This window comes from Rhinatrema bivittatum, chromosome 12, assembly GCF_901001135.1.
Source record: "Rhinatrema bivittatum chromosome 12, aRhiBiv1.1, whole genome shotgun sequence".
In the NCBI taxonomy this organism is placed as follows: domain Eukaryota; kingdom Metazoa; phylum Chordata; class Amphibia; order Gymnophiona; family Rhinatrematidae; genus Rhinatrema; species Rhinatrema bivittatum.
Window position 1 is genome coordinate 4503305 of NC_042626.1, and position 15644 is coordinate 4518948.

The window sequence follows — 15644 nt, forward strand, 5'->3', positions numbered from 1 at the left end:
GGCATTTTATACACATAGCATGGTTTCTGTGCATAAAACACTAACTACATACCCTGATGTGGGATCTCTTCTTCACATAATCTAATACCTGGTGCTGGAAACTTTACCTCAGACCAGCAGTAATGAGTAATAGAACAGCCCTCCAACTTAATATCACTAGGATATTAAGTCAGAGTGCATACAGAAAAGCAGTATTTTCTGTACACTTTTCCAGATTGCTCAAAAATTAATGCTGCCCTGGGCATTAATTTCTGAACATAAAATGTGTGGCTTGGCCACACATTTTACTTTCAGTATCCCGGGGACTAACTAATAGCCTCACTATTAGTTTTCAAGGAGGGGTGGTGTTTGGCCGCACTTTTTGGATGCGCTAAACACCTTACTGTATAAGGGGTAATAGACGCACGTTGAAAATGTGCAACCAATCGCATGCTAAACAGTGCGCTCGGCCAAGCGCACCGAATTTTATTGGCCTGTTTGCTAATTACATCAGCCCCTTAGATTGTAAGCAGCCCGTGGAGCCAGGGAAAATACCCTGTATACCAGAATGTAACTCGCCTTGAGCTACCAATGAAAAGCCTTGAGCTAAATAAAAAGACAACTACCAACACATGGTGGAAAAAAAACAAAACAGAAATAGGATGGCAGACAGGACCATACAACAATCTGCTTCTCTACAATTCCTACCACTCCTTTAGAGATCTCCTTTACTACTCCCATGCTTTCTTGAATTGACATTCTGTCCTTGTCTCCACCACCTCAAATGGGAGGCTATTCTATGCATCTACCACCCTCTCTGTAAAGAAACATCTCTTTATATTATTCCTTAATGTATCCCCTTCCACCCTCATCTCTTGACCCTTCCTTCCAGAGCCTCCATTCCTTTGGATGAGCCCATCTTTACACGACAGCCAGTGCAAATGAACACATTTTTCTCCTTTAAGGAACGTCAATTACAGGCCTGACTATGGTGAATCCAGCTTCAAAGGACATCAGTCCCCTGTCCACAATATAAAATCACCTCCCACTTCGACTCAGGTGAAGGGCCAGTAATGGAACCAGAATAGACCAGTGATTTGACTATGTAAATTAGGATGCAAGTCACCAATGTTACCATATATATGTACTATGGCAAGATAGCCTTAGGATCCTTTAATTTGCATCTAAGCCTTTCCATGAAAGATCTACCATATTTTGCTTGCAAACGCGATTTAAAGTTGCAAGATAAACACCAGACCCTCTCAGGTCAGAGTATTCATTCAAATAATCTTCAGGATTCTAAAGAGATGGTATAACACCACCACGTGTATCCTGCAGTTTGTTTGAAATCGTGTCTGCATGTACAGATTCAAGAAAGCTTAGCTTGTTTTATTTAATGTTAATCAAAGTAGAACGTTATCGCAACAATGCAAGCTCCGCTTCAGCTAATAAGAACTTCCAAAGAGTTTGCTTTCTGAATGCGCGCCATTTTTCTTCTAGGAAATACGCGTATTTTAAAATCCCGCTTTACATGGGCACATCGACCAGGGGGGTATTTAATATCAGGCATTCCGCGATTCTATAGTATTCATTGCGGATGTATCGCATACACAATAAAAAAAGGGCATTAAACAGATAAAAACTAAAAACATTCAACATATGATTAACAAGCTGGCTAAAGCCATTTTATTTCTACATCAGAGAACAAACTACACAATTATTTAGGAAAATAAAGCAGCTACAGCAAGCAACATGGCAGCCTCCGCTCCTCTGGCTGGAAAGCGGTTCCTGCACACACAGGCCTTACCAATGCGTTACAAGCAGCAGCCTCACACACTTCTGGAGAGTAATATAATAAAGCGATACATAAATCCCTTGTCGCCATACAAACCTCAGCAAACAGATCCGCGATTCAGTTCTTTGCGAGAAAGGAAAAGCAAAGAGCAGCCCCTATTGCACCAAACAAAGGATCTCACGCACAGGCCTCACAACTGCAAGGCAAGCTGCAGTCTCGGGTTGCTGCAGACCGTAGGAAGGCCCTGCACGGTGCACAGCAGGGATGCGTTCATGCATCCCCGAGCTAAAGTTACGCAGATGTTGCAATAAAACATGGCAGCTTTCCTCCTCTCCCCGGTGCCAGCACCCGGACAGAGGCCGCTGTTGCATCTTCCAGGCTGGAGACAAGAGGTGGCGGAGGGAAGAGAGCCCCCGAGTAACCCCGCTTACCTGACCGGGCGCGACATCTCAGCAGCAGACACCGGAGCCCAAGCCCTAGACAAAACAACTAAAAACAAAATAAAGTCAACGACCCCCCTCCCCCAACCTGCCCGATCGTCGCGAGGGGGGACGCAGGTCCGCGTGAAGCGCGCGCGCGGTCTCTACGCCTCAGGCCTAGTACTGAACAAGGCCCCGGATGACCGGACACACCCACCAAACCGCGTTACAGCATCCGGAAGAGGAGAAAAACCGAAAAGCCACCGCAGGTAGGGGGAGCGGGGGGAGGGGGTTAATATTTATTATCCGCTAAGCTAATCACCCTCCCCAGCACCGACCAAACTGAAACCGCTGCCCAGCCACAACGAGCACCCGCCTCCTCCGCCGCGCGCGCAACCAAACTTGCCGCCCGACCTCCTGCACTCTCTCATTGGCCCGTTCGAATCATCACTCTTGCACTGGGAGATCGGGAATGGGCTGAGGAAGTCCCGCCCACCTAGGGCTCGAGGCGGGCGGAAGAGCAGTCAGGTTCGTGTGAGAGGGCGTCCCTCGGAGACAACAGAGGCGGGCTCTCCCCTCCCCCCGCAGCTATTCCTGCTCTCGGGACGCAGATTCGCCAGGAGCAGAAAGCGCAGGCCGCTGCTTCCTCGCTGCGAGCTGGAGTATACGCTGCAGGAGTTTTGTGTTTTGTTTAAATTATGATTAAAGGACCTTTCTGCCGTTTCCCTCTCCCCTGGGCCCACCACGGCCTGTTCCTGCGTCGTATTTTCCCTGCCAGCGGCAGATTCGCCGGGACCTGCTGGGCAGGGGTTTCGTTAGTAGTTAAGTGTTTGAATGCAGGCGCCACCAGCACTCGGCCCAGGAACGTCAGGGCGTGCTGGTCTCTGTGACACGACCCTTGGGGGTTATTGCTAACATTGACATTTACAGGGACGAGAACTAAAAATAGGGGAGAGGTTTCGGATAAGAACGTCCCCGTCCCTTCTCTCCCGCAAGTAACATAAGTATTAGAAATGCCATTATTGCCCCAGGCCATGTGTCACGTTACTGGTGCTCACTCTATGCAGCACTAGTCAAATACATGCGAGAGCCACTCCTACTCCGTGCAGCTTAAACTAGTGGCCTAGTGCTTAAAGCAGCAGACTGAAGCCAGGGTTCAAAGTGCGCTGCTTCTTCTGCTTATTGGGACCTTGAATGGAATCTGCTTTGAAGTGCCAGGAAACGCACTTCAGTCCCCATCTTGTCCAGTAAAGGGGAAAGGTTAGACCATCAGCTCTGGTACATTTAATCTTCCCATTGAAAACAGCATTGGCTTTATTTACTGTATTTAGCTCTGGCAAGTTACATGCAGGTACTGTAGCCCAGAGGGCTTACAATCTACAGTTGTACTTAAAGCAACAGAGGGGGAAGTGGCTTGCCCAGGGGTGGTGGGATTTTAACCCTGGCATCCTGAAAATCAGGCTCTTGCTGTAACACCTAAGCTACTCCTCCACTCCATGATGAACAGGAGGAAGCAGACTGCATTCGTCCAGTTTTAAAATGCCACTATCAGAATGGAGGGACAGGCCTCCATCAGCATATTTTCAAACCAAACCAAAAAAAAGGAGACAATCTCACACTAAAGTTGGGCACCCACGAGTGGTGAAAAATTAAGCACACGTAGTTCCAAGGCCTCCCCCCACTAATATTTCTTGTACACAAGCCTACAACTCAAGTTCAGCATCATTGCACTTTACTAACATCAATTCTTCCACTATTTTTCAGCAGAATAGACTGCAGGCTTTTTAAACTTTTGATTCCTCAGCCCTGCCTCACCTTTCCCATTCAAAATGCTATGAAGGAGGCAAAATCTTTTGGAAGGAGAAAAATGGGTATTGTTCTATAAAAGCAACAGTCACTCATGTCTACACCTATCACAGATCATGGGACTATGCAAGTCTGAGCCCATCCTATCGTAACTCTGGCCCTAGATAAAGGGTTACATACAAATGGAAATAATTCTTTCATTATGTATATTGTCTTAGAGCAAGGGCTTAAGAGGGCTGAAAGTAAGAGTAAAAAAATTTATTCAAATTTCTATAAGTACATGGGTGGTTAATAAGTGTTATAAAGAGAAAGCAATTCCTATGTCCTTCTGTTTAGTATAACAATAATTCACTGCCATTCTGCAGAAATTAAAGCCATTAAAACAATTAGAGAGAATCTGATATTGCTAAACAGTTAAAAACAGTATTTATCTGTCAATTCTTTGGCAAATTAGTTGCATTTCAATAGGATGTGGTTAGCTAAGCTTTTCCCAAAGCAGAATAAAAAAAATAGATTTTTCTTTTTTTAATGCACTTTTGCTTTCTGCTTGTATTTAAATGCCTCTGTGGTAAATTAATAAGGAGAGAACAGGAGAACTGTGGCTCATTTGTATGTACCTGCTGTGCAACTTACAGGTCAGATATATACAGGAAAAAGAATGTGAGTGGTGCAAAATGTATCTTTTTCGTCAGATAAGAGCATAGTTACTAAGCAATAGCGTTATCTAATAACATCTATGCAAGAAAGGGCACATGCAAGCAAAAGAAACTATTTTTTCTATTACCTTGCTCTTCAAAAATCATTTAGGGCCATATAAGACTTTGGTGCCCTCTATGCAGTGGCACCTTAATGGAATGGAGCGAAGCCAACATGGTTCTGCCAAACTTTATAAAGTCATTAAAACATTCTCTGGGGAGAGCAGAGCAAAATGCAAGGACTGCAGAGCCACTGGAGAATTCAGCAAAACTACAGCAGAAAGGAAAGATTTAACCTTGTTAAAGGCATATTTTGTTGAACTTTTTGTAACTTGCATCCTGTACACCTGTTTTGCAAAAACTTTAGTTTGGCAAGTACATTCTGTTTCTGACACCCACAAGAATGCACAGATGCAAAGCTCTTTCTTAACTTCATATCTTAGTTTTAACAATTGTTCAATCTCTTCCAAGTACTTTTGGTAGCTGTCATCAGAAAATAAAAATGTGTAAGCTGGTAACAATGGAGGAAGGACTATCATTCTGTCACACATTAAGAGAGTCCAAGAAAAGCACTCCTCACACGTATGTCTGACTGACTGAGGCCAGACTAACTATTCTCCCCACTGTGTACACAGATGAGCACTTCATAATCCTGCTGGTCACCAAGCCTAAGGACTGAGTGTCTGAATGGAAGAGAATTATGCTGTTTATCTAATAAATTAATCCCAGAATAAGGGGGGGGGTGGGGGGAAACAAAAAACACAACTCCTCAAAAGTTCCACTGATGTGTAGTTAGCAGCAACCCCATCCAGGCACAGGGGTGTCCTTCAGGTTAATGTACTCTCCCTGGGCAGAGGGAGAGGGCAGATCATCACTTGTGGCCAGCATCTTTTCAATAAGAACTCTGGAAATGGAGGAAATACAGAGATAAAAGCAGCATGTTAATAATTCATTGAAAGCATCTTTCATGCCACTAGGATCCCTGCATGCTTACAGCAGCTTCTAGTCAGCTCTGGTGGGCATGGCCAGGCAGCACATTTTCTGGCTCCCAAAAACACACAGATTTATCTGGAGTCAGTCACATTGCTTAGGACATACCTCATAGACTCATTAATGTTCTTATTTTCTTTGACAGATGTTTCAGTCCAACCAATGAAGTTATTCTCCTTGCTAAACAGGTCAATTTCTTCCTTGGTCATGGCCCACGGGGACAGATCACACTGTGTAGGCAATAAATAATAATTAGAAATAGAAATGGTACTAGATGCAGAAGCTTTTATTTAAACCAGCGATGCATTTTATAAAGACACACTGATTCCATTCATAGAATTTTAGTGTCCTTGTTTTTCTTGTATTACCCATTACATCATATTTTACTTGTATACAGGAGTTCTGCAGGTTCATGCACAGAATCTGATGAACTGTGCTTTGTAGTGTTTAATGCCTGTACTTATGGTGAACAATAAAGATGTAGCAAGATTCTTTTAAACCTGTGATCCACATCTGAAGGGGAGACTCTGGGTCCCATCCTGCAAAGAAACCTTTTCCAGGACCAGTGCATCTACGAGAACTCTGCACTATACCATCAAACAGCAAAAATGACTATTGTTATTCTTAGGCAGTGTACTGTGAAACACGTTGTTCTCAATTTATCATTGAGAAAAGTACATTCGCCTATGTTGGATATATGATAATGCAAGTGAATACAAAAGTTAAGAAAGTGATTAAATTACGAATATTTATGAAAGATGCACAAATGGATAGCAGCTGAGGCTAAAGCTTGGATAATTGGTGCTACTGCTCACACGTTTCAAATCTTGCTTGATTCAATCATTGCTCTGTGCGAGTCACCTTTGAAAGACTGCACTGGAGAGTGAACTGCAAAATTCTATTCCAGGTATTCTGAATGCCCATAGCTTTAAAGAGATGCACAGTTTTCAGATAAGAGGATTCTATACGGATTAGTTTATTTATGCAGGCTGCCTCACTTTATTGGCCAGCAGGATACAGGGAAGAGGGCATCCATTTGGAAGACTAATCTTGCTGTCCAAGTCCTGCTTCCACTTCTGGCTATTCCGAAATGTGGTGACATTGGTGAGATCAAACATGATGACACAGGCAGAGGCCTTCCTGTAGTAAAGTCTGGTCATGGATGTGTAACGCTCCTGCCCTGGGGAGAGAGTGAAGTCAAAGAGGAATGATTTAAAACAAAATTCTGCAACAAGTCATTCAAAGCTGCTGAAAAATGCCAAACTGACAACACGAGATATAAAATCCATCTCTGTGTCAGGACAGGTATTAACACTTGGCCACTGCCATTCAGGATTTCAGTGCAGTTTTAATGCTCAGATTTTTTTTTTTTAACTCCCAATGCAGCAAGCTAATGATCTAATACACTGGGAGTTTAAATAAAAGCTCAGTGAGAGTAAAATATGCCTTCTGCTGCCAAACCTTAGTTGGATAAGACGTTTTTGACTTTTTCCTACTTTAAATTTTTTTTTTTTTTTACTGGTTTTAAGTGCTAGAGCAGTAGCACTGGAAACTTAATTCCGTCTCTGACCCTTCAGTTAAGTTTCCAGCGCTAAGAAACTCCTGGCCAGGTCAATACACCTCTCCGCTTCAGGGAGTACTGCTTAATGCCCTCACTTTCATGGGTAAGCAGGGCTCCCCTGTACGCGCCTGGATCAGTCCAGACTCCTGGCAGTCGTCTTCTGTCTCCTAGCAGGTGGAGAGGGTGCAAAACCTAGGGTACAGGTGTTAGTTTTAGTTTGGTTCTATGCACCGCAGAGGCTTGCCTGCAGGTGGAACCTCTCGCCTCCCAGGGGGTTGCGAGGTCCTAAGGGGACCATCCCCCCTGGTTTCCGAGGCAGCTGAGGTGTGGGGGATTCCCACTTTCCAGCACATCTTTGCAGCTGGGCTCACTCCCTCCGGCTGACCCTGAACCCGAGGTGCTGGTTGCATTTAAGAAAAAGAAAAAAAAAGCAGTTCAGGAAAGTTTTTTTTACTTTGGCTGTCAGTTTCTTTCCTTCTTCTCTGCCGCAGGGAGGGGGCCGAGCGCCGATTTCGCCGTTGCAGGGGAGTAGTTTGTTTTTCTTTTCTTCCTTCGCTGTTAGGGTAGCGCTTCTGTGACAGCCGCGCCGGTCGGCATGCAGAGCCTGTGGCTCCACTTCGGCGCGGCTGTCCCGGGATGGCCTCTGTTCCTCCTGTCGGGCGGCGAGGGGGGTCCTCGGGTGCTGTCCAGCCTCGGGGCCGACAGCGATCGCGCGCCGGAGCGGCAGGGGGGCTGCCGATCGCGGAGGAAGGCCCGTTCCCGAGGAGCCCGGGAACGGGTGCCATCTTGGATTCCACGAAGTCAATTTCGGCGGGAACGGCCGCCATTTTGTTACCTTGGGGGGGGGGGGGGGGGGGGGGGCCGCGGGTTCCGAGTCAGGATCGGAACTGGGGGAGGACGATCCCCCACCGCGTCTCTCACCACAACACAAGGTCCCTGATGGGGACGGACCTGGGGGGCTTAGGCCAGGCAGCAAGCCTCGGCTCCCGGAGGGGGATACAGAGGAGGGCTCCTCAGATTCGTCATTTGGGTCAGACTTTGTCCTCCTGATGCACAGGGCGGTCAAGGCACGGCGCCTGGCAAGGAAGAGACCCCCTGATACCCCCTTCTCGGACCCCCCTGGGGGGCGGGGGAAGCCCGTTAGACACGGCCCGGCCCCGGGGGGCACGGGCAGTGCCTGACCGAGTCGTGCGAGGACAGTCCGGGAGGGTCCCGGATTCTTCCACAGATACGGATGGGCAGCCAGATGATCCGGATGAACTGTCCCAGTCCCCGAGGGGTGTGGAGGGGGACGGAGATTTGTTATCCACTGGTTCTTGGGGGACCCATGGAACGGAGGGGGTTGACCCAAAGGTGGTTCCCCTCATTCCAGAAATCCTGAAGGAGTTAAGTATCCCGGTGCCGCAGGAAGAGTCCCGACTTGGGGCGATGGATCCGGTGGTATTGGGATTAGGGGGTCCTCCCTCGGCCTTCCCATTACATTTTTCAGCATCAGATCTGCTTTTTAAGGAATGGGATACCCCGGAGTTAGGGACTCAAGGTGGCTAAGGCGATGGATAAGCTATATCCCCTCCCGGAGGATACCTTAGAGTTGTTGAGGTTACCCAAGATTGATGCGGCGGTGGCAGCGGTCACAAAGAAGACCACTCTTCCGGTGACAGGGGCTACTGCGCTAAAGGATTTACAGGACCGGAAGCTGGAAATTCAACTTAAGAGAATATTCAAAGTTTCGGCCTTAGGTGTTCGGGCGGCGATTTGCAGTAACTTTTCCTTGCGAGCTGGCCAACGAGTCTCTCTCTCCCGAGGAAGCGCGCCGGGCGGCACGATTGGAGGCGGTGATTGCTTACAGTGCAGACGCCTTTTACGATTTGCTTCGTACCTCGGCCAGAACCATGGTTTCCGCGGCCTCCGTGAGGCGTCTGCTGTGGCTTCGTCATTGGTCAGCGGACGTGACAGCGAAGGCCCGGTTAGGCTCATTACCCTTTAAGGGCAAGTTGTTGTTTGGCAAGGAATTGGAGGATCTTATCGAGTCTCTGGGTGACAACAAGGTTCATCGCTTGCCAGAGGACAGACCAAGGACCAGGGGAGGTCCGGCCTCTCGGTCTCGTTTTCGCGGTGGGTGCCGCCTCGGTCTTCTCGAGGATCGGTGTCCTCCTATCGTCACAGTGCCAACAGGCTTATTCGCGGTCCTTTCGCAGGCGCCGGTTCAGTCGTCCGGGATCCGGTCTGAATGTGCAGGGGGGCAAACCTGCACAATGATGGGCGGCCGGTCCATTCCTCCGTCCCGAAAGTCGGGGGCAGGCTGACCCAGTTTTACGGGGAATGGACCAGGATCACGTCGGATCAGTGGGTCTTAGACTGATCCGTGGTACTACAGGAATGAAAATTATCAAAAGGTAAGACCTAATTTTCTTTTGGTGAGCATAAAACTCCTTGCTGCATCGGCGGGAAAGTTTACACTCACAAAATGAGCATTCAAATACAAGCAAAAGGTGAGCATTGACCAGAACGCACCAGCCTGAGAGTGAGCTGAAGGCACCTTTCCAAAGAATTGAAAGAAAAGAAATCCTCCCCAAATAACCGGGGAGAGTCTTTAGCATGTGCTGTAATGCACATGATATGGCAGTAATGGTTTCTCTGGGCTTCTTTAGTATTTTACCATTATATAAACCTTGTTTGAAAGCACAGTACTTTTTCTGTAATTACTGATCATGAAAAGCATGTTACAGAGGTGAATGGTGCAAGTGTGCAACGTGACTGGTCCTTCCACCCAAGCTGGCCAGGTATTCAGGCCTAGCACAGTGAACATGCATAAGATAGCTTTGCACACATCCACCCAATTCTGAGACCCACAGCACTGCAAAGACCTCGTGCGCATTCATTGTCGATAGCCTGGACAACCTAAGCACCAGGTTGAGAACGAGTCACAATATTCACCACTTTTAAGCACAATACAGTTAAAAAATGAATACTGTGTTTAATTACAGTACAATTATGGTGTAGTTAAGTACTGAACACTTTATCTGCAGTGGAGAAATAGCCTACTGCAGTGGTTCTCAACCCAGTCAGGATTTTAGGATATCCACAATGAATATGAATGAGAGTTTTGCAGAGGCAGTGCATGGAACTCTCTCCTATGCATCTTCCTGAAAACCTAACTGACTAGGTGTGTCCCCAAGACTGGGTTGATAACCCAGTGGCCTAGTGGTTATCGAGGCAGGTGGAGAATCAGGGAAGCCAGGGTGCAAATCCCATTTCTCCCTCTGATACTCCTTGTGACTTGGGCAAGTCACTGCCCCTCCATTTTCTCAGATACAAAATGAGGGCCTCGTTTTTCCGTAAGACACAGAATATGATAAATCCTTAAGTAAACAGGCCCCTTAGAATGTATGAGATTCCTACAGTACCTGATTGTAACTTGCCTTGAGCTTGGATTGGGAAAGGTGAATGATTAAATCTATAGTCCACATCTGCAGTGAAATTTATTAAACCATCCTATTCTGTTCTCTAACCCCTTCTCATTTATACCAACATTTTTAGGCCTTACCTGCAATGTCCCATAGCTGAAGCCTCACTGTGTCTGAATCTGACCACTGTACCACCTTCAAAGCAAAGTCCACTGCATACCAGCCAGAAAAAAAGAAAACAGATTTAGCAGATAGCCTGGGTCATCTAGGTTTGTATTTAAATGTGTAGTTATGCAAACTTCATGCTTTCTCTCCTACATGGACTCATGTGACCCCTTTCAAGGAGGAAGATTTTAGGTGTCTGACAGCTCCCATCCCGATGCATTCTGGTATCTGCAGCATTGATTTCAAGAAGCAGGGGCTACAAACAGCACAATGCACTGGAATTTAAGTTCAAAAACCAGGATCCCTCCTTGAATTGGGCCACTTGGCTGCTCTGCTCTTCTTTCCTTCACAGATGTGTTTTCAAGAACTTGACTCTCATCTTAAGCCACTCTGGATCCGTGCCACTCTGGCTTTCTTCTTCTACATTCCACAGAAACGGCTTTTGCCAAAGTCTCCAGTGACTTCTTTGTGGCCAGGGCCCTCTACTTAATCCTCATCCTCCTTGACCTTATCTGCTGCTTTTGATATCGTTGATCATTTCTTGACACACTGTACTCTGCTCTATCCTGGTTTTCTTCTTACCTCTTCCATTGTATTTTCACTGTCCTCTGGTAGTTCTTCCTCCAACACTATTCCACTACCAGTCAGTGCACCTCAAGGCTCTGTCCTGGGCCCTCTACATTTCTTTTCTCAGTGCTCTGATCTCCCACAGCTTTTAGTACCACTTTTATGCTCAGATCTACCTTTCTGCATCAGAAATTTCACCAAGAATGCAGTCCCAAATCTCAGCCCGGATGTCCTGTCGCCATCTCAATCGTAACATGATCAAGAAGGAACTTCTCAGCTTTCCCCCAAACCCGCTTCCCTCTCTTTCATCTTTTTCTGTTTCTGTGGATGGTGCTCTCAAGCTCCATATTCCCTCTGCCCGCAACCTTGGGGATCACATTTGATTCCTCTCTCTCCTTCTCTACACCGCTGTAGTGTGTTGTTTCTTCCCCTGTAACATCAGTAAAATCCTTCTTTTCCTTTCTGAATCATGCTTCCAAAACACTCAGCCACTCTTCCTGCTTAGACTACTGCAACTTGATCTTCATGAACCTTCCCTTACAACCTCTTTTTCCACTGCAATCTACACAAATGTAGCTGCATGACTTTTTAAAAAGGAATGGAGGGGTGATCCAGGAAACTACAGACCAGTAAGTCCGACATCTTTGCCAGGCAAAATAGTAGGAAGCTATCACAGAACAAAATTACTGAACATATAGATAAGCATAGTTTAATGTGATAAAGCCAACATGGATTTAGCCAAGGGAAGTCTTGCCTCACAAATTTGCTACATTTTTTGAGGACAAATGTGGATAATTTTCTAACTTTTCCCAGCACCCCAAATCTCCAGAAAGTGTGGATAGTGGAATAAGGTAAACTCTATTTCTTCTTGCTATACCAGGAAACAGAATAACCTTGGATCTGTGCACACTGCCTTATGCCAGTGCTGGGAAAAAAAAAATCAAGAGGTCACTATTATTAAGCCTGAAGTCATCTTTCACAGTTTCAGAAAACTAGTTTGGAAAATACAATAAGGCACCCCTGGACACAACTTTGTAAAACATATTCAGCTGCAGTCAAGATAAACCACCAAAGACTTGGTAGTAATCCCAGCAGAACCATTCTCTGTGTATAAAAAGCAGAAGTGCTACTACTGCTTAACAAGTCTATTGCACCACTACACAGATACAGACAGACAGACAACAGAGACACAAATAATTTCAAGCAATCATTTAAGTATTATGGTAAAACATGTTTAATGTGAGATTGTCTAGATCAGGAAGTCAAGGTTTTCAGAATTAAAAGTAATCTCAGAGGGGAGGGAGTTGTTTTTATGTATTTTGAACCCAGCTAGAGACGGAACAAGACACCAACTCAGGAAGACCATTTCAGCCACATGGAGCCCTAAGACAGAAATTTTCTGTCAAGCATCAGCTTTCATTTTTACATAAACCCACAGCATGTAACAAACAACTGGCATCTCAAAGATTTCTAAGGAGAATTCCTTGCTCAGAATACAAACTGACATATTGCACTACCACAGCCAGGTAAAAGCAGGGCCCTGGCTAAACAAGTGTTTAGACTCAAGCCAACTGATTGTTTGCTTTCCAAGAGAGTTACAATAGTATTCAATAACATTTATCCAAACAATGACCTGATGGGAATAACATTTAAACCACATATTTCACTACAAACGCTCAGATCACAAAACAAAGGCCTCCTAGAAATCCCAACTAGAAGAAACAGCAATTTCAGTCTCTGGCCCCAAACTATGGAACTCCTTGCCAGAGGACCTGTGAACAATAAGAGACTTTAAGAGCAAGGTAAAAGACATGGCTATTCACAAATACCCACTGTCTGAAAGAAAACTCCAGTTCATCATGAGTCTGATAACCAGAAATGTCCTAATTCCCCCTACCCTTGGCCTACCAGGCATCCTCTGTCTCTATCTGCCTCCCTCCGTTTTTCACTATTTTATTTATGAACGTCAGACCTGTACACCATTATGAACTAGTGATTTTCACATGGAATGATGGTTTATAAAACACATATTCATTGTATCATTCTTACTTATAAGTGGTTATTACCTCCCATTGTAGGTTTGTAGGTCTTCGTGAAGTTGTCATTAGTATAGCGCTCGAGTAGGGACGATTTCCCCACGTCTCCATCTCCTATGATGAGTACTTTGAACAGGTGATCGTGGCTCCCCATGATAACGTGGATTAGGGAGGCCCTTCTTTAGGACACTCTCAGCATCTCCACTCCATTTGCAAATCTCCAAAGGGTTAAGCCATCGCAGTTACATAAATTATAAACAGGAACCCTGCTACTAAAAGTGAAACTAAAAGCAGCAGCAGCTGCTGCCTTCTTGGGAAATCTGTGACGGCTCCTCTCGTATGAGTCAGGCTCAGGCACTTTGCAGCAAGTGTCCCGTGCTAACAGAAGTCCAGAAGGGATCCCCGAACCGGGCCTCCAGGATCCCCTGCTGCAAGAAGCCAAATCCGCTCCCGGGACGCTTCGCTTCTTTCCCGCCTAGAGAAGGAGGAAAGGCTGCCTATGAGCACCCGGTTCCGGCTTCACGCGCAGCTCCTTACCCGGCCCTACAATGTCATATGACCACGCCAAGATAGGCGCCTAACACTACATTTCCCGTCAGGCGCTGCCACCCGTCAGAGTGGGCGTCGACTGAGTGCAGGACGCAGCGCACCCTGGGAAATTTCCGGCCGCCGACGACATCCACGTGTGCGGCTGAAGTGAAAGGAGCCCAGTAAAAGCAGAAAGCATAGCAAGGCCCAAATCAAAACCCAGTCTGGACCTGCTCAGCGTTAGGGAGGGGTTGTTTGACTGCTTTACAACGGCTGGTTTTATTCGTTTCGGCAGTAAATCTCTGCCCGCTGCTCTTCAGGTCCTACCTCAGTGCTGATGTTAATGGGATGGAAGCTGTGTATTATTGAGTTAATTCATTGTCCCATGAGATAATGATAATTGCGTTTATAATTAATTTCTTGATTCACTTGCCAACCCCAATGGAGCCTCCGCTCTAGCCTCTACGTTTGTACTTAGGTGGGAAATGCAATGAATAGCTGGGTGGGGAAAGTGACTTTATTGAAAGGAAGGCTGGAGCAAGAGAGAGAAGTCCCAACGTCGCCCTGCCTTTTTTTTTTTTATCTTGAAGCCCACAAAAAAGAGTGATAATTGCATCAAAAAGTGTGTTTGACAGCCTAACCTGGTTACATACATTCAGGTCGGGCGCACCGTTAGTCCCTGTCTGGACACGCTATTATTACCCCTTACTGTATAAGGAGTAATAGTGCGAGGAAAACACGTCCAACCCTCCAAAAACTAATAGGCTCATCAACATGCAAATGCATGTTGATGAGCCTATTAGTTTTTCCTGCGCCATACAGAAAATAAAATGTGCAGCCAAGCCGCACATTTTACTCTCAGAAATTAACGCCTGCCCAAAGGCAGGAGTTAATTTCGGCTGGCACTGGGAAAATGTACAGAAAAGCAGAAAAAACTGCTGTACACCCTCCAACTTAATATCATGGCGATATTAAATCGGAAGCCCCAAAAATAAAAAAAATTCAGCCCGCTCAATGTTGCCAGTGTCTGTTTTCCGCACCTGTGGCTGTCAGCAGCTTTGACAACCAACGTTGGTAAAATTAAGTGTCGGCTGACAGCCGCCGCTTCTGTCCATAAGGAGGCGCTGATACAATTGCCCCTTTAGGCCTTGTGCTGGTGGGATTTTTGCCACCTCCAACCAAATGGAAGCAGTGGCCTTGTGTGGATGTGGGAGGGAGGCTGTTTGTACTCTTTCCTCATAATCTCCACAAACACCCCCTCACCCCCCTCGGTGTAGGGGGGTGGGAGAATGTGTTCATTTGTTTTGGGGGTGAAAGGGTAGGTGTGCATATGGGGTGAGTGAGCTGGGGGAGATGTGCACTCTCCCCTCTCCTTCCACCTCCCTTCTCTTTCCTCATGTCTGTGAGTTTGAGGAGGGGCAGCATGGTAGGGAAGGGTTTTGTGTATGTGTGTCGGGGAGTGACTGGGAGAATGGAAGGGGCTTTCTGGCAGTAGGTGGTGGTGGAGGTGTATTTGTGGGAGGGGTCAGGTGTGTTGGAGAGACTGGGATTGTGTGTGTGTGTGTGGCGTTGGAGAGTGACCAGAGAGGGGGATTTGTGTGCATGGGGGAAGGTAATGGGGTGCCTAGGAGTGGCAGAGGATGTTAGATGTGGTGGGTGGGGGTTAGGAGTGTCAAGAAAGTGATGGGGGATGTGT

At 46.4% G+C, this 15644-nt stretch overlaps 2 protein-coding genes across 2 annotated transcripts in view; both read right to left on the reverse strand.

Annotated features, from left to right (window-relative positions):
- NUCKS1 (nuclear casein kinase and cyclin dependent kinase substrate 1) overlaps positions 1 to 2595 on the reverse strand; it is a 34857-nt gene extending 32262 nt beyond the window's left edge. The window contains exon 1 of the mRNA XM_029574223.1: positions 2206 to 2595. Coding sequence (XP_029430083.1) covers positions 2206 to 2222 — 17 coding nt within the window. The 5' untranslated portion in view covers positions 2223 to 2595. The remainder of the gene's footprint in view (positions 1 to 2205) is intronic.
- A 1213-nt stretch (positions 2596 to 3808) lies between these two features.
- RAB29 (RAB29, member RAS oncogene family) lies at positions 3809 to 14236 on the reverse strand. Its single transcript, XM_029574224.1, has 5 exons — positions 13451 to 14236; positions 10793 to 10864; positions 6683 to 6864; positions 5793 to 5914; positions 3809 to 5598 (listed from the first exon to the last, which is right to left on the reverse strand). Exons 1-5 carry the CDS (start codon positions 13572 to 13574, stop codon positions 5487 to 5489), a joined length of 612 nt encoding a protein of 203 aa, XP_029430084.1. The 5' UTR covers positions 13575 to 14236; the 3' UTR covers positions 3809 to 5486.
- Positions 14237 to 15644: the final 1408 nt, after the last annotated feature.